This window comes from Mugil cephalus, chromosome 2, assembly GCF_022458985.1.
Source record: "Mugil cephalus isolate CIBA_MC_2020 chromosome 2, CIBA_Mcephalus_1.1, whole genome shotgun sequence".
In the NCBI taxonomy this organism is placed as follows: domain Eukaryota; kingdom Metazoa; phylum Chordata; class Actinopteri; order Mugiliformes; family Mugilidae; genus Mugil; species Mugil cephalus.
In genome coordinates this window covers 22,780,924-22,806,100 of record NC_061771.1, presented here as the reverse complement: position 1 = coordinate 22,806,100, position 25,177 = coordinate 22,780,924, and the positions used below count along the sequence as shown (strand labels likewise).

The 25,177-nt window shown below is 44.7% G+C and overlaps 1 protein-coding gene across 11 annotated transcripts in view; it reads right to left on the bottom strand.

The window, feature by feature from the left end:
- Nucleotides 1–25,177, bottom strand: part of adgrl3.1 (adhesion G protein-coupled receptor L3.1) — a 137,469-nt gene that overhangs the window by 79,808 nt on the left and 32,484 nt on the right. For all 11 annotated transcript variants that reach the window (XM_047577675.1, XM_047577679.1, XM_047577680.1 and 8 more), the window contains exons 3-4: nt 24,203–24,368; nt 19,124–19,337 (exon numbers count right to left, since the gene is read on the bottom strand). In XM_047577675.1, coding sequence (XP_047433631.1) covers nt 19,124–19,337; nt 24,203–24,362 — 374 coding nt within the window. In that variant the 5' untranslated portion in view covers nt 24,363–24,368. The remainder of the gene's footprint in view (nt 1–19,123; nt 19,338–24,202; nt 24,369–25,177) is intronic.

Below are 25,177 nucleotides of genomic sequence, written 5' to 3'. Positions count from 1 at the left end.
CTATGTCTTTAAGAGCATTTTGCCCCAGACTCAAGATAATTAATTCTAATTATCAGGGGGGCCCCGCTCCTCTGACACACAAAAAGTAAGTATTTGTAACTCCTATTAATACAGGTTATGTAAGGCAGAGCACTACGTATATTTACTATATGCCTGCGAGGGTTTGTGTCCAGCTACACGCCGCTATAAAAACGCACACATGACATTTTTAGATGTAACCGAACCCGCCGCGGCCGCTCCCCGCGACCAGAGATGATTTGTTGGCCAACGACCTGAGCCCATAAACTACAATGATGGATATGCGCAATAACGTAAAATGCTACCCGGCGCTGGAGAGCCTCTTTATCTCAATGGCACTTCCTGGTTTAAATAAATTATTGAAATCACGTGAATGTATTATGTACAAGAATAGGGACAAAGGACACACGAGAAGAGAGGGGCTATTTTGAGAAGGCCGATGAGCCGCCTCTCTTGTCCTCTGAATATTTCCTTTCAATTAGTAAAACTGTGCTGTCTTTCCCTCTCAGCACACCTGTCAAACAGACGACATTTACATTCAAAACATTCCGATTTGCCCAGTGAGATATTTTTAATGAGCACGCTAAACCCCTCAAGTCTCTTTTCTTACGGTATCATTCAGGAATTTGCATAATGAAAAATGTATGAGAGCTGATTTAATTCTTAGTTCAATATTCACATATTGCACAGAGGACTAATGTAGGGCTACAGTGCACTACTTACTGTGACATTTATTGGCACCGCTGTCCAGTGTGTCTGCGGCCAAGTGAAGGGTTAGCAGAGTTTAAAAGGTTGAAAAACTTGCCGTGTTGCGACGTCTGTCATATTCTAATAACAATACCCACCCATCTTCCCCTCTTCTCTCCCCCGCTTCTTTTTTCTCGCCCCTGTGCTTTTTAATTTCTTGCCCCGGTGCCTTCATCATCGGTCACCTGTCATCAGCGCAAGTTGTGGACTCTGTGGTTTGGGTGAGGGGGTGGGGGGGGGGCAAAACTGACACAGCGCCACAACTTTGCCCCCCACACCCATCAATAGACACGACTGACTGACGCACCGTGGTGGATCAGAACCTTTGAGGTCCACACTAAAACCGTCTGCTAGTCTTCACACTGGGACACAAGGCATCAGTAGAGTTGGAATCAGTGTTGCCAGGAGGGAAATGACAAATTATGGTACCAGAGGCTTCGTATTTTGAGGACCAATAATCCCAATTTGATGTTGCTCGGGACCATCTGCTACGGTAAAACATGAACACAGACCATATAGACCCCTTTGTGGTTTGTAAACAATGTGACGCTTTTTGGAGGGGCGGGGCTTAACTGGAGGCCAAACATCCCAAACACTGTAGCCTGTGAACAGCGGTTAGCATATTTCAACTGACTGTTTTGGCATGATGGATGAGGAAAATGCATATTTTAGAGAATATACTAATACACTCACTCCCCGAGACCGTGAGTGTTATTTTTAAAAAGCTGACTCTGACTGATGGGAATGTATTCAACGACTCCTACACTCTTACTCACTGGATGGACGATTTGACCAAAGGAGGACACAGAAGGGACAAAGTCTGATCTGTCTTTACCAAGTGAAGCCTCTCCAACAAAGATATTACAGTAGTAAGTGCAACCACTGTGGAGAGTTACGTAGCAAATGCAACTTTTCCTTGGGTATCTCTGAAACAACTGAGTTACCTAGCAGTCAGCATTAGCATGTAACGAGAATCCCCTAAATAAGCATTAACTTAACGTAATTTCAGGCACGATTTATTCTAATGCATAATGTTATCCAGGCTGAAACTGATAATGAATTACATATTAATCTTATCTGCTAGCTGATTGTCTCTTCAAGCATTTCTTTTAATCGCCAAAGCCAAACCAAAGTTCTCAACAAGTGGCAGTCACTGGAAAATGATAAAACATCAAGATGGTGTTTTTGATTTTTTGTTTTTTGTCACTAACAAAATACAGCAAGACGACATTTTCATGGTTGAAAGAGACAGTGTTCGCCATGTAGGGTTTTATACTATTGCTCATAATGCAGTTTTGCGTTTAAATAAACTAACAACACTCTCTGTGTTTGCTAATTTCCATGAATTGAAGGGATCAAATTATTGGGATTTTGGGAATTATTAATCGTACAAATGTGAAAATTATCGTACAAATACGATAGTTATCTTACAAATATGATAATTATCATACGTTTGGCAACGCTGGTTGGAATCGTGGCTCTTAAGAGCCAGATCTTGCGGATCCATTCCTTTTAAAGATCTGGTGGTTATTGGTGGGCTATCGGACTTTAAATGATTCTGAACTATTCATTCCCAAAAGACACGTTATTTAACAGATGGGACTTAACTTTCTGTCGTCACAACGGTGCATCCAGATGCTGCCGTGCTTGTCTGGCAACGGCAACTTGGTTCCCATCCGCCATTTTAAAGAGTCGTTCAATAAGTTCGGTTCGTTCCCAAACATCGCAGCTCTAGTAATCAAGTGCTGCCACAGGCTCAAATTTGTAGGATTAATTATTTTCACACACAGACTTAAAAAAGAGGAAACCTGAGCACCAGGGGCTTTAGAAATTATAAAAATAATGTCATCCCTGAAGAACTGCAAAAAAAAAAATATATATATATACACACACACATATATATATGTATATTTAACATCTGGCACAAAATGATCCAAGTGAACTGGGCAGTGAAACCACATTTTATTAAATAGTCATTGTACAAACCCAGTGAAAGCCATAAACAACTGAAATCCTCAAACGAGTGCAGGGAGCAGGGGTCTAAAAGAAAGGATGGATGCAAATGGGTTAGAGAGAGCGCAGGGGAGAAAATTTAAGTTTTGAACTAGCTGCGGATTTGTGTATTTGTATATTTATTCCCGCTTTATGACACGGGTAAAAAAAAAAATAATAATAATAATAAAAAGCAGCTCAGGACTTTTATGGCTGAGTCATAAAGCACAGAGGGTTATTGACTGGTATTTTAAATAAAGGGTACAGACCAAAGATTTGACATAATCTCTTGTGTGCTATATCTCTCTGCTATCACTCCTCATTTCTCCGACTATTTCTGTCTCCGCTACCTTCGTTGTTGCTTCTCCCCACAGCCTCTAAGCCGAGATAATAAACCAATTTCTTTTTTTTCAGGCTTTGTCTTCCGCCTTCTCGCCTAGGATTTATTCCTCTCCGTTCCTCCTTCTTTGTCTCTCATTCCAACTGTCTGTTTTTTTCGGTCTGTTTATCTGTCTTAAACCCACTTAGCTCCCGTTTCCGAAGTCACACCCAGATATATGTGGTGGGCCTCGTACTGCCGCCGCCGCCGCTGCCGCCGCCGCTCTCCCTTCCTCTCCCTCCCTTAATACCTTTCTCATCCCTGCCTCCCCCGGGGGCGTCATCTCCAGCCTCCCTCTGTTCCTCCCGCGCGCCCTCCTCCGTCCTCAGCGAAGCCCACGCTGACGTCACCCGCTCTGTCTGAGCCAGTAGTCTGAGTCAGATCCAAAAAAGACTCCCTCGTGTCCCCACTGCCTCCGTCTCCTTCTCCCTCTCTGCCAACGTGTTTATCCAGCAGCCAAACAAAACATAAAAACAAAAAATTATAATTCGCGTCCTCTCCGCGCTGTGACCCGTGACTAATGTGGTTGCCGAACATGCACCTCCACACACCTTTGCTACCCATTCTCTCAAAAAGCAAAACTTGACTTATATTTTCTGTGTTTTTCTTGGTATTGGCAGAAAAAGCTTCTTCTTTTTTCTTTTTTTTTTTTTTTTGTTAATTAGCATGACCACATCAAAACAAGGCAGTGGCCTGGATACCGCCTTGCCCGCTGGCTTTCTTCCTCGCAACGTGCAACAAACACACACACGCACGCAAACAAACTATTCGCTAACAAAGCTGAGCCGCGGCAGGCGGGGTGTGGGGGGTGTGGGGAGGGGGGGTAGGAAGCTTCGATGCTGCAGTGGGTGCTGCTGTTGTTATTGCTTCTGATGTTTTTCACTTTGTTTGGCAGACCTCCCTTCACTTCATCTCCGTCTCTACCCCTCGTATAAACACGACCGTCTGACTGATGATTTGACGAGGCCGACACTGGATGCTGGAGCACGCGTGTGCCCGCGTTCATGCCAGTGTGCCAGCACACGCGCACGCGCTGCGCGGCTGCGAGCAGCTGTAGAGCGGGAATGAATACTTGATTGCGCTCGCAGTGCGCGCGTGTGTGCTCGGATGCAGGTGCGTTGAAGAACTGTATAATTACACAACAAGTGAGAGCTGGGAGCTAATCCTTGCGAGTTGAAAGAGGTGTCTGAGAGCGAGTGACGCACAAAGCCTCGGCAAAGTCCTCTGGAATCAACATTCGAACCACTCTAGTGTGACACATACACACTTTCTGATTTAGCGTGTGAATATCACAAACATGGAAAAAAGGCGATACACGGACGGTAGATGGTGGTCTGTAAAAAAAAAAAAAAAAAAAAAAGCATCAGCTTAGAGGAGTACGCACGAGAAGCAACAGCCAGACAACAGACTATTGAATTTTAATTAAATTCAGAAATGAAAGGCACAATCTCTGACGGGAACAGAGTTGAACGGACGCCAACTTTGAGGTTACGAGATTGAGCGAGACAAACCCAGCTCCTCAAAGTTCCTCAGATGTTCTCAACAAACAAACATCATCATTCACTACTTGGGTTTCCACCAACAAATTCACCGTGACCACAATAGGCTCGAAGGGCGGGGGGAAGCCAAGCAGAGCAGGGGCAATGTTGACTTTCCACTTTTCAAACGGAGAGCAGCGAAAGAGAGTTTCAACCAGAATCGCACCTCGAGACTGGAGCCTGTGACTGACAGTGGGTTGTAAAGAGCTAAAGTTACGGACACTATTCTTGCTACAGTCAGTGCGTTTACATGCAGAGCTTAATCGAGCTATGCTCAAAATTTGACTTTCTGACCACAGTCTTTGTCCCAGTTTACATGCAGCGCAAGAAAATCGAATAACTGTTCTCCTCCTCCACACTAGGTGGCGATACGTATCTTTTCAGGGCGATAATACCATGTTAATACGGCCCGTTTTCTGGTTGACTTATTGTGTCATATAATAAACAGGAGTCGCTTATGTTTGCAGACCGGCATTTCAAGCAACAACCAGTTGGATAAAACTAAATTTTTTAATCTCGTACGTAATGTTTGCGCTACTTCTGGTGCAGATAAGTTGCATGATATCCTTCAAACGGTTCTTCTGGCAGCTCCGTTTAGCTTCTTCTTTTTCTGTGACTGGCCTTCTTGGATGTTTTTGTTCCACCACAGCGGTTGTGGAGCATGCGCACATGCATTATCCGATTGGAAAACTGCGGTTACTGTACACATGCCGGAGAAAATCGAATTCCATTCGCATTATCTCAGTGTCTCAATCGGATAATGAGAACTCTGATTTTAATCAGAGTACCGTGTTTACATGCACTTAAGTTCTGTTATAGTCCGATAAAGGCAACAATTGAGTGTTAAAAGCTTTATCCATCTTTGTTTTTATTTTCTGAGAAGAAAATTTGTTGCAAAGCACCAAAGTAAAAAAAGGAAAAGAAAAACGCTGCTGGCCCTTTAAGAAACATCGTAGTCTTGAGTTGTCGTTGATGTTGTGTGTGGCTGTGAATGTCTGCCACTGAACTGTTGTAATAAAAAGATTGACTAATGCTGCTTGTTTCACAGAGAAATTATATAGGAAAACCATATAGTACCATAATAGGAATTAATAGAATCAACCAAACCTCACAATCTTGACACTTAAAAAGAATGATTCATGTCCAAATTCTTAAATTAGTCACTATTATTTACAAATGTTTAAAGTCCCATTTCCATACATCGGAGACAAAATACTCAAGAGGACATGATTACGATCTAGCCTGGCTCAGCCTGACTCAACTCCAACCAATACAGAGGAAAAATAATCTCCACGTGAACAATCAGAGCTGTTTTGGCGTTAACAAACTCAACTCAACAGAGGCACAACGTTGCTGTTATTCTTCTGTCCACCACCACGTAAAACGAGTCCAAAACAATTGAATGGTGTGTCAGATCTTTGCTGGGTCATAATCAGGTCCCAGCAGAAAGACTCCAGACTAACAAGTCCCCCCACCATCAAAACGTTCGTGGGAAGGGGCAGGCTTCCAGCCGAATTAAAATCGTGTTGCGTACTGCATTGCCGAGCATCTTTTGTCTCCCGTCGCACCAGCAGGAACACGACGGTTCAGAATACTGAGAAATCTCTTGGTAGCGCTCCCTCTGAGAGCTGTGCAATGGTCGGAACACGCAATATGGGCTCATGGTGCGCATAATGTCACCATGTTATTTTTCTCGGCTTGTTCGCTCACACTGTGTGGTAACTCGCAGAAAACAGACTGGGAAAAAACTCCTCTGTTCTTCTATTTTTGACAATTGGATACATAATCCCGAAATCGGGCAGTGAAGGGGGCTGAAGGCGGGCCCGTTTGGGACGGCTCAGGACGGGATGGAACTGTGCGAAGCGAAGAGTTGAGCAAAACTAAATTCAGTCTTGGACTGTGACGATGTCTCGCTTTTGTTTACAATACAACCTGTTCGTTTCTCGGTGATGATTACGTCTCTGCAATTATCACAGTTTCTTCCCACTGTTTGCTGTCGTTTCAATTTACTTGGAAAATTCAAAAATAAATAAATAAAATGTTGTGCAAGTAGTTGAACTGAGCTCTTCTCAGACAAACGATATACACCGATCAAGCAGAACATTATGACCACCTTCCTAATATTGATAATAATATTGCAGGTCTCCATTGTGCCTCCAAAACAGTTGTGACTCATTGGAGAATGGACATGGGTCTTCTGAGTGTGTCCTGTGGTATCTGGCAACAGGATGTTGTTAGTGGGGATGTTGTTATTTGGGTCAGTGCATCCCACAGACTCTCAGTTTGGGATCTAACGAATTTGGAGGACAGGTCAACACCTTGTGATGTTTTTGTGTGCCTGTGTCAGGCTACATCCTGGTGGGGACGGCTTCTAACATCAAGGAGCGTCATCTTTATGGGGTGGGGGCGCCTGGTCTGGCCTGATCTAGGTGGGTGCTACATGTCTAAGGAACATCCACACGAATGCCAGGTCCTGAAAGTTTCCCAGCAGAATGCCGAATTGTCAGAAGACGGCCCAATGTTATTTCCTCTCAGTGGTCATAATGTTGTGGCTGATTGCTTTATGGATAACAGCACATAAATTAAACATTATTAGCATTGCAACTGAACCTCGACTACTCCCAGTATTATGAAAAGAAAACAACAACAAACGATAGCTCGCGACTCACTGTGAAAAGAAATTAAACCGAAATCCCCAAACTGGAGAGAGATCAGCAGTGGGAGTTGGTGCAATTGGAAAAACATAAAATAAAAGGCAGTTTGTGGAAATAACAAAAGGAAGGGGTAGCGATGATTTCACGGGGCTCTTTATGTCCCGCGGGAGTTCAGGAAACCCATTTGACAGCAGACAGAGCACAGTTACTGTATCTCACTACAGGATAAAAAGCTGTTAAGCTGGCCACTCTCTCTCCCCCCCTCCTCCCCTCTCCCTCTCTCTCTCTCTCTCTCTCTCTCTCTCTCTCCCTCTCACACGAGCACGAGCTTCCTCTGCTGCTGGCCTCATTTCTGCTTTATGAGCTCCCTGATGTGGTTATGCACTCACGTACAGTAAGGCTGTTGCGGAGACGTACAAATGGAGTGATGGGAATGGACGGACGGAAACGGAAAGAAAGGGCAGAAAGCGTGGAAGTGGGGTGTTGTTAGTAATTGAAGAGCGATGCAGGGTTTGTGACTGACAGAGGTAAGAGAGAGGGAGCAAAAGACAGATGCCTGTGTACAGTACATATATATATATATATATTTATATATATATATATATATATATATGTCAACCGTGGGGTATAGCCGAGCAGATGCATCCTGTGCCAGCACCACGCTCACGAAGAAAGATCTGACAGACGTGTCTCTTTCTCTTTGTCTTTTTTTTTTTTTCTCCCCCTCACCCACATACACACAAACAGTAACACAATCCACCGCAGCCCCTGAATGTGTGTTCTGTCAGTTCTCGAGCAGCCTGTCAGACAAGGCGCAGGTAAAATAATGTTGTTTTCCCCACTGACAATAAACTTTGAAATGTGTTACATTATTAATATTTGGCTGGAGGATGCCACTCTCTTCTTCATTTTCCTCCTCTCCCTATGCTGCCTAACAATATCAAGTGTCACTTTTTTCTGACGTACGAAAAACACAATGCATGCGCCGTACAATATGCCCGGATACGTATATACATATATATATATATATATATAACATTAATACCACATTGTGGCAGAGTGTGTGTCGAACACACGACTCCTCGCTGCTTCCCTGTCATTCTCGAGCGTGCACGGTTTTGTATCCTTACAGGTGTTAAAAAAAAATAAAAAAAGAAAGAAAAAAAGGGCTCTGATATAAATATGTCTCTCAAACCATTCCTCAAACCACTCGAGTCGAGGGTGCTAGAACGGTAAACAAAAAATTTCGAATCCGCCAAGGTGGAAGTCGCTTTCGGTGAAGTCGCTTCCGCATTCACACGCGAACAGATAAAATATTATTCTTAAAAATCAGGTGCAGTCGTCGCCGGCTCTCTCTCTCTCTGCATGAGGACCATTTATATGCAAATGGAGGGGCAGAAAAAAAACAAAAAAAAAAACAGTGCATATATTTCTGAGGTCTGCATAATGTCTGTGACCCTGTTAAGATAATATACGATATTGCAACACAATCGGATCTCGGTGCGGCTGCTGGACAATTTAAAGCGAGGTGATAATGAAATCAGGAGGGCTGAATTGTTTTGATTTTGTTGGTATATCGTACTTTAATACGTTTAAACAGGAGAATTAAAAGCGTTTCCGTAAACGAACGCGGCTCGGCAAACAATTACGATACTGTACGTCTCCTCGCACACGGAGGAAAACACACGCACTTTCTCCCCCCCCCTCCCTCCCTCCTTCCTCCTAGCAGGCTGACGGCCAAGTACAGTTTTTGAGCTCCGCCATCTCCCCCTCCCTTCTCCTCTTCCGCCGGTAACCATGGCAACCTCCACCTCGTCCGATTCCAGGACACACTCAGGGAGTCTTCCTCCTGATTCCGCCCAGTAACATTCCTTTGCTGATGTCCCCCGCGTTCCTCTCTGCCTCGCACTCGCGTCCGCGTGCGCCGATTTGCTCTACGTGACACCCACCCCACCCCACCCACCCCCCCACGTCTTCGCAGATTAATCCCAACCACCTGCTCACGCCGAACTCCAAATCCGCCTGAAAGCCAAAAGACGTGTCGCACATCTCTGGCTGGGTTGTCTGTCCCGTTCGGCGAGAAGCGGGCGACACGTCGAGACGACTCGCGGGATTTAGTAAGCCTCACCTCACGAGGACGCCTAGAGGAAATTGGGATGTGGCGCGTTGTGCGAAGGGAGAAGGGCTCTTCCCTCGTGCCCCCCCGGTTCTGGATTTGCTCTTTCGGTGTCAAAGCACCGAAGCCAGTCAGGTAGTCAGCCGCCGACTGCACAGAGCCGGCGCGTCTGAGGCGTCGGCCTCACGCGCCAGTCGCCGGATGTGTCAGACTTTGCGCGCGGTGCGTGGGAAGAAAGAGGACGCGCGCCGCCATCTGGGCCATTTTTCAGGCCCGCCGTGTGGCTTTGGTGCTCGCTGGAGCGTGGTAACTAAGGTTAGCAGAGGCGTGGTGACGCGAGGCGAGGGTCAGGCGGTGGTGACGAGTGGAAAAAAACACGGCGCAGTCGGGCCCGGCTGGGTAGACGGAGGAGGACGGAGAAGGGATCATGTCTGTGAAGGTTCTCAGTCATCCAGGTCATGGTAATCTAAAAGGCATTTGAAAAGGGCGACTGGAGAAAAAAATTCAAACTCTACACGAGCAGCTGCCTTCTTAAACGCCTTTTGGTGTAAGGGATGATATCATTATTAAGGTGAGACAGGGCAGTTCTTTTACCCACTGATCAATTTTGAGATTTTTTGGTATTTGGTTCATTAACATCTCGTCTTCTGTCAAACTAGTTTAAAAAAAAGAAGTCAAAATGCACATTCAGGTGTTCATTACTCTACACTTCATCTGTGTAGCTTCTTGTCTCATCTCATCTTCCTTACTGCTTAATCCTCACTAGGATTGTGAGGGGTTGCTGGAGTCTATCTGGCATCGGGCGAGAGGCCGGATACATCCTGGACAGGCCGCCAGCCTATCGCAGGGCGTGTTGTGCCTCTAATTTACCAGTGTACAAAAAATATGAATAATTTACTAACAAATTACTAATTTACTGATGTGTGGATCAATACTGAAATATCGATACTTCCGATACCAGGTCTTTATGTTCTCAGATCAAAATATCGATACTTTCGATACTTCAGTCATTCGAGGTGATGTGGAAACACAGTGGAAAGTAACTGAACTATTGAGTTGTGGCAACACAACAAACCTTGTGAAACTCCTCAGGTTAAATCACAACACATTAGCTCATGTAGCTATATAGTAAATGAGGCTGCTACCTTAATATGCTTCCAAGTTTAAATAAGTAAATAAATTACTCTGACATCGTGTATTCTTTATTTTTTTTTTAGGTTTACCACTCACATTAGGGTGTACTTACACAAAGTATCGGTATCATATCGGTATTGCTCATACTTTACTCAGTGTCGGATCGGACAGGAAATCGATGGTATCAAACACCACTAATATGAGGTACCGTTGTGAAGCTCTTTTTCTCCGAAGAAACTTTCAGGTCCAAATATGGTCGCATCCTTTGTAACCAGTTGCAAAAGCAGAAAGGCTGATCTGGAGCTAAAACCGCACTCTTATTGGTTGGTGTCGATTTTCTGACGTGACACGTTCAAAAGCGCCACGTGACCGGATATTCTGCCAGTCCGTGTTCATCAGGCTGTGCGGTCTTCTCTAAGAAGAAAATTACAGCTAAATTACGAAATAGCAAGAAAGGTCAAAGAAAAGACACATGAAGGAGAGAAGAGGGGAAGTCAGACTCATCCGAGTTCATCCGGCCGTAAATTGTCTTTGGTAAAAGGAGACGAGGGTGGAGACGATCAGCAGTGGATCATCATCCATGTTTCACGCTTGAATTAACTCTGATATTTTGATATTATACGTGTTGATGTGATTATATGATGTGCTTTGAAGGATTGGAATAGATTTGGGTTTGGTACACAGTGGTTTCCAATAAAAAATATACATGAGTATAAATATAAATGAGTTTTTCTGCAAACTCTGAGCCAGAAATCTCCACTTCAGTAGCACTTACACACACCAGATTTCCAGATTTATTCCTAACTACATTCAGCAGGCATTTACAGAGGGGATTTTTCATATATCATTCCGAGTCTGATTTATTTAACGCTTTACTCCTAAAAACATGGCAAAAATAGATCTTTGTGATTTATGTAGTGGCAAAAGGAGATATCCAAAATTCCCTCTGTAAATACCAAGAAATCCAATGCGTTAACAAAATCAAACAAGAATTTTAAACCTCGCTTTAGCCATTATTCAGATTTCTGTTCTTTAAATGTATGCAAATTAGCGCACATTTAAGAAGATAACGTTTCATTTGCACATTTAAATATAAAATCACACAAAACTTGTAATACAAAAAAAAAATCAGATATTTATATATTTATGCAAGTAATCAACTGGAGAAGTTTCATGGTGATATTTATTAGTAAAAAAAATGTACCCTATTCACCTGTTGTGTCCAGTGCAATAACTGATGATTTGCAAAGCAACATATGCATTCATTGCCGTCACATATCAGAAGGAAAGTTCCTGTGTACGCGTTTTAGCTTTTTAAAATCTAAAAGTCTACCTTTACTTCACATGCACCTGTCTTTGTGTGTGTCTACACATATGTATGTGTGTGGGCCCTAATTACCGCACTGAGCAAGGGTGACAGTCGGGCCCCCAGGGTGCTGCAGGGCATCTCCTGTAACTGTGGTGACTATAGGAGGGTGGCAACGCACACACACACACACACACACACACACACACACAAAGTAGGACATTTCTAGATATGACCTCATTCAGTAGAAAGCAGGAGAGTAAATGGAAGGAGGAGAGACAGAGTTGGAGACGGAAAAAAAAGTCGGAGACAGATATAATAACGAGATTTGCTAATATACCGTTGAGTCTACCTGCGTGAGATATCACACACACACGTACAAACAAAAAAAAAAAAAAAAAACAGTCACAGTCTTAGATGCCTCAGCACAAAGCTTCAATTTAGCAGATAATATTGTTTTTGTACTTAGAGTCACTGGGCTGGAATAATCACGAAAAGTGTAAGATTTATGTATTTAGGCAAGGTTTAGAGAACAAATTTATCTGTGCCTCTGTCATTTTCTGTTCCACCTCCCACTTATTCCCCTCGTGCATTTACAGTGATGGATTAGACTCATATTGGAGAGACGGATGAAGTGCAGGTATTCCTAAAAAAAAAAAAAAAAAAAAAAGAAGGAAAAAAAAGTGCCAGACTGCATGGCATAGTTCACTGGTTATGCGGTCTTAGGCTGCAGCGCATGGCTAACGCTAGATTGCAGTCTGTGATTCAAGTGCTTTTCTATAATTCAAAGAGTCAGAGGCAAAGAACTTCAGAGGTTTCTTCAGAGCCTCCTGCGTGGAGGGTTCAAACATGCTGATGTTTGCCCACTAACACACACGTACAAAAGAATCAACTATAGGTGCACACATTTACACGTTGGCACACACAGGCACGTATCCCACTCATGTATATACACACACACACACACACACACACACACACACACAGAAAAGCCTTCACACACACCAGCCTGGTGCTTTGAAGGATTAGACTCGGAGACAGGCTGCCAGAACAAGTTGCCCAGGCTCAGAAACTCTCTCTCAAGTTCTTTCTGTGTGCATGTTGTCTTAGCAAGAGTGCACAGGAGCATGAAGTGTGTTCATGCATGTATGCGCAGGGCTTTTGCATAGTTGTATGTTTAAAGCGACTACACTCTTGATGTGGGTTTTTGTGACTGCCGGACAAAGGACCTACGCATGTAGCCAAGTCATTTATACTTGTCATGCTCATCAGGCATCGCCGTGTAGGGCTGGGTATCGGTACGCGATACCTTTTAGGTATCGACTGAAACAACCCTGTACCGAGTAGCATCAAAACTGCACCTGTCAAATGATTACTGGAATCTTTTTGTACCCAGATGTGGAAAAATTACTGTTTCTTTCTTCACCGCGAACGTTCTTTGATTCAATGCGCCATGTGATTGGTCCACCACCGCAACAGATTTGGCTGTTCAGTGTTCCGAGATGCCACCAAAACACTGAAAAGCACGACTGTACTACATGCCTACGGCACCTGGTGGTGCTAGTAAATTCCTAAAATGTGGCGAGATTATTTTGGGGAAGACGGGGAATACGATCAACCTAACAAAGCGCCTCATCAAAAACGTGAGGGTGGAGAACCGCACTGTGTTTACAAGGCCGACTTCTTCAACGTCAATGCCTTCTCAACATGACACGGCGTAACCATCAATAACTTCACCTAATATTTACTAGTGTGTTAAAACATTAACAACATGAACAACAACTGAACAACATGTTCAGTAAATTGTTTTCGGCATGTTGTTGTAGGCAGCTGTGTATGCTGATGCTAACTTGCTCACTTTTCCTAATGATCAACTATGACATATTAGACTATAAGGTTGTCTGTGTTTGATGAGCTGCTTCACCATGTTAGAGAATATTGGCTCATAGTTGTGATTTTAAAAGTTGCACTTCCCAAATAATCCTGTGTTGTGCAGGTTTATATATTCAATACAAATTACAGTAATTTGGACACTTTCAAATGTATTTGCGTAAAAATCTTTTTAATGGGGAGGAGCGGTGACATTTAAACAACTGATTGCTTTCTATTCACATGATTAATCCTAAATGACAAAAAAAAAAGAAAAAAAAGAATAAAATGAAGTATTAATTGGTATTGGTATCATTTTAAGGGTATCGGTATCGACTTCTTTTAGACGATACTCAGCCCTTTCACTGTAACTTTGCCCAAATCAACCATTTGATTTGATCTAGAGACCTAGGGTGTGTTTTCGGCCGTGGAGATGGGGTATTTGGTCAACACGGGCCTAAATCTGGAAAACACAGGGTACTGCAAACCATAAGCTTGCTGCACTTTAGCTTCCACCCTAACATTTCTCCGCAGTCGTAGAAAGAAAAAACAAATAAATAAAAAAAAAACAGTGAAAAGCAGTGAAAAGCCAAAACAGAACACAAGGGACAAAGAAAAAGTGACAGCAAGGGTGAGAAATGGGGAGTGAGAAGCAGTTTGAGGAATGAGAGGAGGGAAGGGATAAAAAATGGAAATTGAAATATCAAGAGGGCAGATGGGAGAATAATAAATGAAGCATGTTGTTATTAAACACCTCCAAAAGCAAGGAATTTGAAGGGGAACGATGGAGAGGGGAAAACAACTCCCTACCCTTGTCTTTCTTGTCACAGTGTTTGTTTTGCCTTTTTTTTTTTTGCCTCCGTGTTGAGGGACTCAGTCGAGAGTGATGGAAGGCGAGAGAAAAGAAGAGCAGCACCGGGGGAAAAAAATAAATAAATAAAGAGGGAGAAGGGCAAACAAGGTGACACGGTGGAATAGGAGGCGCCACGGAGCTTTTTCGAGGGAAAAAGTCTGAAGTCTAGACGTGATTTTCGAACGCAGCGAAACAGAGGGAGCGCGCTCGCTTCGTTGCGCGCCGCTCACACGGCCTTCAGGACGTCCGCACCTGCAGCCCGGAGCGTCCGGACGCATGTGAGAGGGAGAATGACGCACTGAAAGGCGCTTGCTCCGGGAAGCACTCGCGTATTAACGAGGGGGGCAAAGAGACGAGGAGTGGAGCATCTCCCTAGAACCCGTCACGACACTTTCAATGAACCGCCATAAGTTGAAGGCATTTCCCGAAGTTCTATTGCAACCACGCGCAAATCAACCACCCTTAAAAACGCTTCCGACACAACTCTCCCCTATGACACTTTAAGCAGACTGAGCCGGAGCGAACCTGAACCGTGACCAAAAATTCAAGATTAAATTGATGTTTTTTGGGAAAAGACCTTTGGAGGCTTGTACAGCGAGTGTAATAAACGATAGAATTGTCTTAATTAAAGGCGAGATATCGGAAGAAAACCTTACAAGTCCTAAAAACAAAGGCAGCCGCTGATATAGAGGTGTTTCAATTCAATACCTGATTAAAAAAAAAAAAGATTTGAGTCATTGAACCGAGGCGAGTATATCACTGAAACAGATTAAGCGTAACTTTCATGGCCACGGCTTCGTTTCCGCCCCCTTCAACCCAGTGTATCCCAGTGGGGAGATAATCTGGGAAATGCAGCAGTATCAGGTCCTTTCTAGGTTGCCTGAGAAGCCTTGTGAGACCCTCTGGAGATATGAGGCTTTGATATCAAGACCAATTATGTGGTATGGGCACGCACACACGCGCGAACACACACAAACATAAGCATACGCGCATGCACGCATTCAGAAACACACACACACGCGCGCACGCACGCACACGTACTCCTTGGCCTTGGAGAGTGATAGAGAGGAAAACAAAGAGCGAACGTGATACTGAGGAAAACACTGGGCAGGCGGAACATGCTCTGATTTTATCAGTCAGTTGAGCTGAGCTTGAAAGCCAGAGACGATACAGACATAGAGGGGATGAGAGAGCGGAGACCAGACGGGCCGAAACAGACCGGAGAACAGAGATGTGTGGACGGGAGAAAGACGTGAACGCACGTGCACAGAGGGCCACTGCAGTGTGCACAAAAACCCCCCCAATGAAGCATTTAATGGACACTGACTGGCTCTGTATATAAAAACGACTGAGCCCTCCCCGTTGCGGCTTTATCTAAAAAAAAAAAAGTTCCGTTGTCATAAATGGGGACTTTGGCTAAAGGGACTAAAAGCATTAATGGGTCCAGGCTTTGGACATGGACGCCTATGGGGCCTTTATCGGTGCCAAGTGCTTTGGACTTACGCGCTTGGCAGTTCAGACTTTTAACAAGTTTGACTATAAAGTGCAGTCGCAGTATAACGCGTTACGGCCATTCTCGAGTGTGGAGCAGCAGCGCGCTTGACGCCGCCCTGGATACGGAGACGTTCTAGGTCCGCACAACTTACGTCCCGATACGTCCCCAATAAGCAGGCGAGCCCGCAGCACATCCAGGCATTTGGGTCGCGCCTGATGAGGTGTTTAATTTGTGGTCAACGCCCACCACATTGCTCAGCCCTGATGGTTATAGCCTAGTGTGACAACACCGATCTGGCATATCATTATGACCACCTTCGTCATATCGTGTAGGGCTTCCTTGTGACTCCAAATCAGCTGTGACTCGTCAAAGAATGGACGTGGGGAATGGACATCTGAGGGTGATGTCGTTAGTGGGGTCATATGGGTTGACTGGAGGGACCTCTGTGGGTCGGGCTTGATTCAGTGCATCCTACGGATACTTGATCACTTTGGGATCTAGTGAATTTGGAGGCCAGGTGCTGCTTTTCCTGTTTTTTAGCTGTTCCTAAACTGCTTTTGTGTGTGTGTCTGTGTCAGGCTACATCCTGCTGGGTATGGCTGCTGCCATCAATGAGTGTCATTGCTATAGGGTGGGGGGCGTCTGGTCTGGTCTAGGTGGGTGCTACATGTCTAGGTAACATCCACACAGGTCCAAATGTTTCCCAGCAGAACGCTGTAGTGTCGCAAGATGGTCAACGTTATTTACGTCGCCTGTCACGCGGTGCACATTAGACTTGTGCAGGAGCACAACCTCATACGTTCACTGTGTGCATTTCTGAGCTTCATGGGTGCTTTTAAAACACTCTCACTGCATGCATGAGCATAGCCGCGCTCTGTTCGTGCCTGTGCACATATAGCATTGTCTTGCGAGACACCCACAAAGGTTTACTCAGAGCCTCTTTGCAGCACACAAAATATATGTGATAAACAGTTGCTTCAAGTCTGAGTCACCTCCACAGAGGATCCCTCAAGATTAAGTTTGGCCTCTGGCTCTGCTAATTGGAGCTTAAAGTCTGGTGTAGCCCCTGGGCAGTGCAGGCTGTGTGCGGTACACGCTGTGTGTTTGTGCGCGCGTGCACACGCTCGCGTATAAATTATGGATGGAATGGGCCGTAGGAGAGTGGCCACACAGGCAGCAGCTGCCAGAGCGGGCGGAGGCAGAGCCAGGCCAAAGCAATCGCAATCAGAGCACCACCACATGACACGGACAGGTGGCCTGACGGGAGAAACAGAGGAGGGAGAAATATGACTGCGACGCGGAGACAGAAAACAGACACGAGAGGAAACAATGGGACAGCAGGACCGAGCGCTGAAAGTCAGATTAACATGTGATCTGAAAAATTGAGATACTAATGGTTACGACGATGAATTATTTAGAGCCAGACATCCTCATTAGAGAGCATCGCTTTCCTCACATTGCTAGTTTTGTCAGGCTATTATTTCCCAGTTAGTTGCCGCCACCGAATGCATTTACAGGTTTCCACTAAGTTGATAATGCAGAGTGTAGAGTCCATCGTGCGCTGGACGATTTCCATGAAAGAAAAATGAAAACCACGTGAACACCTCTCTGCGCTTACGGCTTAAAGTGTTTACAGCAGGTTTAACTCCAAAAAATTAGTTCTGATTATCAAAGGGTAGGTAAAGTAGTACTCTGTATTAGAGATCGACCGATAAAATGGGCCGATATTTGCATTTTTATTGGTATCGGTATCGGCTGATACGCGGGTGCGTTCCCCGATACATACAGTATTTTTAATTTCCTCTGCAAGATTTACGGACAAGCGCATCCACAGGCAGCCCTGTGCTGCTGGACATGCTGTGGACACATGCAGCCCATACATTGCCCCTCCCCCACTAGCCCCTCCCACACTAGCGCATGCAGCTAGAAGCTGGAAAATGCTTGTAGTCATTCTCTCTCTGGCAAACTAATAATGCCGGTTGTCTATCGACAACTGTCCACAGCTGAGATTGGAGCTGCTGGGCTGTTGTTAAGCTTTTGGTACAAATATGTGTTGATGTTAAAGTCAAGGTGTAAGATTAATTCTGCCTATGATATAAACATACTTGGCTGAGAAGGACGCTAGAATTGCTTCTGCTTGTGCTCTACCACTTTTTACCTATTTATTTTTTTTATTTTGTACACATAAGAGCTTTAAATATTCTTGAATCCAACGACTTGTAACATTTGTTACCTTTGTATCATTTTTATCATATAAAAGGAGGAAGAAAAAGCAGTATCGGCTCGTCTGAAACACACTTTGTAATGAAAACTCAATGCTGTGTTTACCAGACTCAAATTCTTCTAAATCTTGTGAGTCTTCCATGGCGACCATTGCTGTGACCCCAACAGTCCTGTCAGAAGACGAGGCAGTCATACCTCAGAGGTAAACATGGTACCTGAGCAGTGCTCAGCGTCGGATAAAGCTCTGCAGCTTTGTAGCATAAACTGCACCGCACCGTGTTCTGGTTTCTGGTTTTCCCTTACCTTTGTCCTTTTTTGACAGCACACCAAGTCTGGCAAGTTTGGAGCATTCTTGTGTCGTTTTGTGCTTTTGTTGTTCGCTGCAAACTTCTTTGGAAGTAGGTTACCACAGAGATCAAATAAAAAAAAAACAACTCCACACAAATGGGAGGACTGCTCATTTAACGGTTGACACTGCACACCTACTGCGGCGGCTGGGATCTCTGGGACTCGGAGAAGTGAATCAATTCACGGCGTTTCCGTTTTGTCTCCCTTTTTTTTTTTTTGCGCCATTAGTCAGCTTCGCACATTGCACCAAAGCATGCCATGGGACCAGCATAATTAACAAAGCAATACACAGAACTAATTATGTTCACTGCGGTTGTCCAGTTTTGTTCCACAGTCCTCGGAAAAATAGATGAAGAAATAAATAAATGTGAGCATCAGACAAGGGGCCTAGCACTCCCACACTCTTTGCGCTTCCCCCAACGCACCCAAACACACCAACACGCGCACTGACCTGAGAGACATGATCTTGTAGGCGTCGGGCAGGTAGCACCGCGTGTTCTCCATCTGGGCGGGGTCGGAGTCGCAGATCTTGTCGTCGGTGCGGCCGTAGTTGGCGCTCTCGATCATGATGACATCTGTGCCCGGGCAGCGCAGTTCGATGGGGTAGGACTCACATGACAGCTCCCTGCGGACTACCGCCATGGGGATGGGGGCGCGTCCATCGGCTGGACACACAAGCACAGCGGCACCAGCATGTTATTGATGACCGTTATTGACGACAATTGGCAAAGCAACGGGAAAATATGGGACCGCCAAGCCTGTTCGTAAGTGTTTTTAATTGATGGCCTAAGTTGTGTCCAACTACAACTGTATTTGCGCCCTTGTCATCCAGACGTAATTATCCACACTGTACGTAGACAATAACATCATTAAAGGGCATGTCCCTGCCTCGGTAATTACTGTACCGCAGTTTCCGACCAGCTAGAGAGTAACTGCCTGGTAATTTCAACACGACGTTTGCACTCGCAGAGATTATTCAAAGATGGGAACGCCTAATTATTCTCAGAAGTCGCACATTTGATGCATGCTGTACCGAAATGGGGGGAACGTTCATTAATTCCACTGAGATTGGATCTACTGTGCTCAGATCTTCGCACTGCCTTCCAAGCATACGCGCCATACATCTATGCTATCGTCTAAAAAAAAAAAAAAAAAAAACAATAAAAAGAATGCAAGATAACAGATTAACGCCAACGTTTGTCCCCGTTCTCCAACCGCGTGCTGCATACAAACATTGATATAGAGGGATGCAGTGTGTGTGTGCTGTGATATTGGCGGCGTGGGGCTGGATTTTCCCAGGGATATTGGTTGTTGTGGTATAGCTCGAATGTTGTTTTTCCCTGATCTTAAGAGCCGAGATCCCTGGGAGCATCAGCCACCGTCCCCCTGATAGAAACATTATCAGCGGAGGTGTTTGCTTGCTTTTCTTTTTTTTTTTCACTCCTTTACTTTATTCACTCCTACTGTCATATTAATACATATTTTATTAGGTTTAATGCGTTGTGCTGCATGTCAAAGGCAGTATGCATTTTCCCCTGTTGAATAAGCAAAGCATATTAAATCTGGAGAAAACAAGTGTCTGTCATTTGTGGCCGCGCTCTTGAGACTTGCTTGCCATTTCATTTCACATCACTTTATTTTACTATTTTTTTTATTATCATTATTTTTATTATTATTATTATTATTAAGGAATGCATCTGTCTCAGAAACCCCAAATAATTTCTTAAGAGCGCTTCACGCACATGCACATACACACATGCGCCCGAAAACCGACAATCAGCAGACCTAAAACATCCTCAAAAGCGAGACACGGCACCACCACCACCTTCCTGGCTCTCCCTGTCACAGTAACCATAGCAACCCCCGTCCTCCCTTCCTTGGCTCTGCTCATTGGTTAGCGGAGCGTCATGGTTACACAAATGCAGCAAAGAATCTGAATGAGCTCAATGACACTCTGCCCGGACTCAACTTAATACTGCCCTTCACCACATCACACAGACACACGCGCACACACACACACACACACACACACGCATACAAATGTTCCGAGTGATGGAACGCAGGGGCTGAAATTCAGAGGCTGTGCAGCAGATATCTGTGTAGTGCTACTACCTGCGGGCATAACATTGATAATGGCAAGCTCTAGCTTAGAGATAAGAGTGATATATAAGTGACATTTACTCAAAATATCCTGTCTAATGAACAGGCACATGCACACACACACATACGCGTAGGTAGCTACGTATATCACTGCAGGCTATGATTAAAGCGTGAGCACACATTCAGAGAGGACGCGTGTGCCGGCAGCTGCTGAGAATCCGACGGACATCGAGCGTCTTCCGGGCGCGAGCCGGAGCGGTCCCCGGGGCGCCGGGTCGTTATTGTGCTAATATGAGCGGGAGTTTATTAGCTTCCCAGCGCTTTGCCCGGTTGAGCGGGAACGTGAATTCTGAACAGAGGGTTAATTGAAGCACGCGGGGATCAATACCGCATTGTAAGGCGTCTGTCTAGACTAGCTTTCGGATCAGATGTCTTACAGCGTTGCGCCGCCAGGTCCCTTCGGGGGATAAGGCGAGTTTCTATGACACGGGCACAAACACTCACGCTTCAAACGAGGGGTCTTCCGCGCGCCAATTAAAAGGCGCTCTGCATTCATAAGCCGCGGCGAACGGTTTAACTCGAGCACAACATCCCGTCTCATCTGTCACCTTTTAATTTATCTTTTCAAACCAGCTGCCGCACCTAGAAAAACCTCATTGTCGGGGCTGCCTCCGAAGGACTCCACGCATATTCCTGCCATTTATTTTTTATTTTTTCCTTTTTCCAAACAAGCAATCACGGCGCGCCACTCGACGCAGGCACACGCTGCGCGCATATACAGTAAAGCGTGCGCCGGCGCGGCCATATTTAGCTCCTCGCGGGCGCGTAATAGCGCGCGCCGGGCAAGTGCACGTTAATGTGTCTGTCATTAGTTGTGTAAGTGGTGACAGAAACTTGGCAACCACAGGCAATATAGACAATCTTATTCAGACACTCTCGTTGCCTCAGGGGGCCGAAACAAAAGGATATCGATTTTTACATTTGGGCCAAGAACAAGAGAGTGGTGAAAGAGGTGGGGAGATGGAAAGAAGGAGAAGGAGAGGGTGAAAGGGAAGAGGAGAGAGATTTAAAAGGTGATCTCTCACTGGAGCTGCCAAAACGTTTGCTCAGTGACGGTTCTGTGTAGGATGGAGCACGTTTTAGGACGCTGGAGATATTTTAAAGGGTAAGGCGAACTATATATATATATACTGTGCATAAAAGGAGCCGTGAACCGGTCCTAATGACTACAGCTTGTACGGCCACAACTTTATATAGCCTTGTTTTTTCGCTCGCTGTAGATCACTGCTCATCACTGCGCTTTGGAAGGTTCATATATAATTTAACATCTGTACAATAAAGACTGCGCAGTTACACCGAAGCAAATCCTTGACCAGATACGTCTGTGGAGCGAACAGATGCTTGAATATATGATATATGAATACAGAGATCTTTTTCCCAGCAGCGTCTAAAAAAAAAATCGAATCGTATCTATTTTACAGGAGCTGCAATTTAGTTTGTAATTTATTAACAACATTTACTGAAAAACATCCCTGTCTTTTGTCTTTTTAAGAAACTCCTTCCTACCTTTGTTTAAGGTAGTATTATTGAAATTAACACAGTATTAGAGCTGAAGGCCACAGGCAGAAAGCCCTGGGTTAAAACATGTAGCAACATGTGGTCTTTAATGGTATTTTTTTTTTAATACGCTAAATGAATTTTTGTAAAAAAAGAAAAAATGTAGAATTAGAAAATAATTTCTTGTCATGCATCACAGCAGAGCTTTTAAGAAGAAATGACGAAATGATGACAAGACACGTCTCACTGGAGAAGATGGGCTTAAGCGTGTCCTCAGCGCCATTTTTTAAATAAATTACAAATTATTACAAATCGCATTACATTTTATTTTCAAATGCAAGTTTTTTTTTCTTTTCTTCCCAACAAATGAAGAATTTATTCTCTATCTCAGTAGTATTTTCAAAAAAACTAAATCTTTTACAGACATTTGCCTGTTTTTAATGTAGTATTAGTGGTATTATCATACAGCCTTGGAGCTGAGGGCCACAGTTGTTCTTTTTTTTTGTTGTGTTTTCTTCTCATGGTATTTTCAACAGTATGTGTGCGGCACATGGATATCTTCACTTTTTGCTCAAGCGTGCTCAACAAGTCCACTCTGTCTGGTCAGGTACGGCTCACGTGTCCGTGCCAAAAATATACTCTAAGCCTTTGAGGAATAAAAAAAAAGTTTTTTTTTGTTGAAGCTGGTTGTTTTTCCCATTTCCTTTTTCATTTGTCTTCATGATGCCGAAATAATGACAAGACACGGCTTGGTGGAGACGATGGAGAGCTCGCCGCTGCGTGTCCTCAAGCTAAACTGTCTTTGTTTCAACTAATCCTCGGCAAGTATAAACAGCGTGATTTGCATATGTCGACTTATTCTTTAGACGCTGATGCAAATACCTTTGACTCGAACGCATCTCTCGATGTGCGCACGTGTGTCCTGGTGGCTGCCTGTGAGCGCTTGCGTTTTTTTTTTTATTTTTTAAGCAGGATCTGTGTCAGTGTGGGTGCGCCGCCGCTTCTGCGTTTGAAGCATGTCATCTGTGTGCATGTACGGCACCGGGGGTGCATGCATGTGCATGTATGTGTGCATGCTCGTGTGTGAGCCGCACGTTATGATTGACAGCAGCCATTAATAGGATTAAGTCCAAGTGGGCCAGAGCTCCCTCTTGGAGACTTCAAAGCCCACCGTCACAGGGGAGAAGAAGAAACATACAGATGGCCTAGTGGGGGCTGCATCTGCAGCACGCGAGTGTGCGTGCAGCGCGAGCATGCATGTGTTATCCGATTGTACAGGGCAACAAAAAACGTGACGGTGGACGAGGAGCTAAAAAAAATAAAGTATCGCCGCAGTTTGGGAATATCTGATTTCTCATATGACAGATTAACACGAGCGGAACCAAAAATACGCATCGGTTCGCCGCATGTAAAGATGTACATGAGATGACACATGCCTGCGAGCGTTTGAAGATTTATGCAGCGCTACCTCAGCGGGGGGAAAAAAAACAAACGAAATGGAGCTCTACGACAAATAACTCCTCTTTTTTCTTTTTTTTTATACATACTTGAAGCTACAGGCCTCAGTCTGAGCAGACTTGTCATGAGCACAGCTGCTCCTAACAACGTGAACTGCATTAAACCGCGGCGAGCCGGTAATATGTGGCCGTGTGACCACCCGCGTTGGTCTTACTATCAAAAATCCATGTGAGCATGGGAGTCGTGCGGGCTTAACGTTGGTCAACTGCTGGCAGTCGTTAAACACTTCCAGACCACAGACTCTCATTTTTCTATTTCGTGTACTGTAGATGTGTAACTTTAGAGTCATTTGAAGGTTATCTTCAATAAAACTATAAAATAATAATAATAATAAAAGGAAAGGGTGATCTCTTACCAGTGGCAATTGGGGCAAACAAGGCTGAGATGAAGAGCAAGCATCTGGTCCACATGACGTCTGAGGTTGACCTGGAAGTAGACGTGGAGGTACTTCCTGCTGAGCCCAGACGGTCTTGTGGCGAGCCGTTTCTCTCACAGCGCAGTGTTTCTGACACCATACAGGCCTGCAAATGTCACACAGAGAGGGACTTGCTCACTTGCTTGCCATGTCTCAACACTTTAAGGTGCCTTATCCGGGCCATCGGGACACGTCTGTAAAAGGCTGTTGTGAGCGTATCGGTGCTCTCCGTGGGGCCGCGTGCACGGGAGCACAGTTCAGCTCACGCAAAAAATCAGACCCTGAATCATGTGCCAGCAAACAGTGAGTTTTCTCAATTTCTTTTCACAGCTGCACATTTGTTAACAGTTTACCAAGCACATCTATGAAAAAAAAAAGTATTTCTAGATGTTGTAGTACTAACAAACAGGCCAGCTTCTTTGTTATTACTGACACATATAATAACTGTACGTCTGTGAAGGGTCTAATGCTACATCCAAAAGCGTTACAGTTTCTTGAAGACGTTTTGGCACCTGTTTAAGCAGCTTCTTCAGTACTGAGAGACTGCGGGTGGGGGAGCTGAGTTTTAACAGGAACATGTGAAGGTGTAGCAACGTGCTTGACTAGTGTCAGTTAGACACACCAGTCGTGCAAGTATCCGGTTGTTTACGGACACTAGTCAAGCAAGTTTCTGATCGGCTACACCCAGGGCTGCCGCAAGCTGACAGCCAAACTAGGCAATAGCCTAGAGGCCCCCGAGCTGGAAGGGGGCTCCCAGAAACGGCTGATATTGATCCATAACAATGACAATGATGGACCTCCTATAGACACTGCAACAACAACACGTTGGGATCCTTCTTAATGGGGCCCCTACTAGCTTGCTACTAGGCTTGCTGCTGCTACCAGGCAAAATGAAATGAACCTACCTCCCAGGAC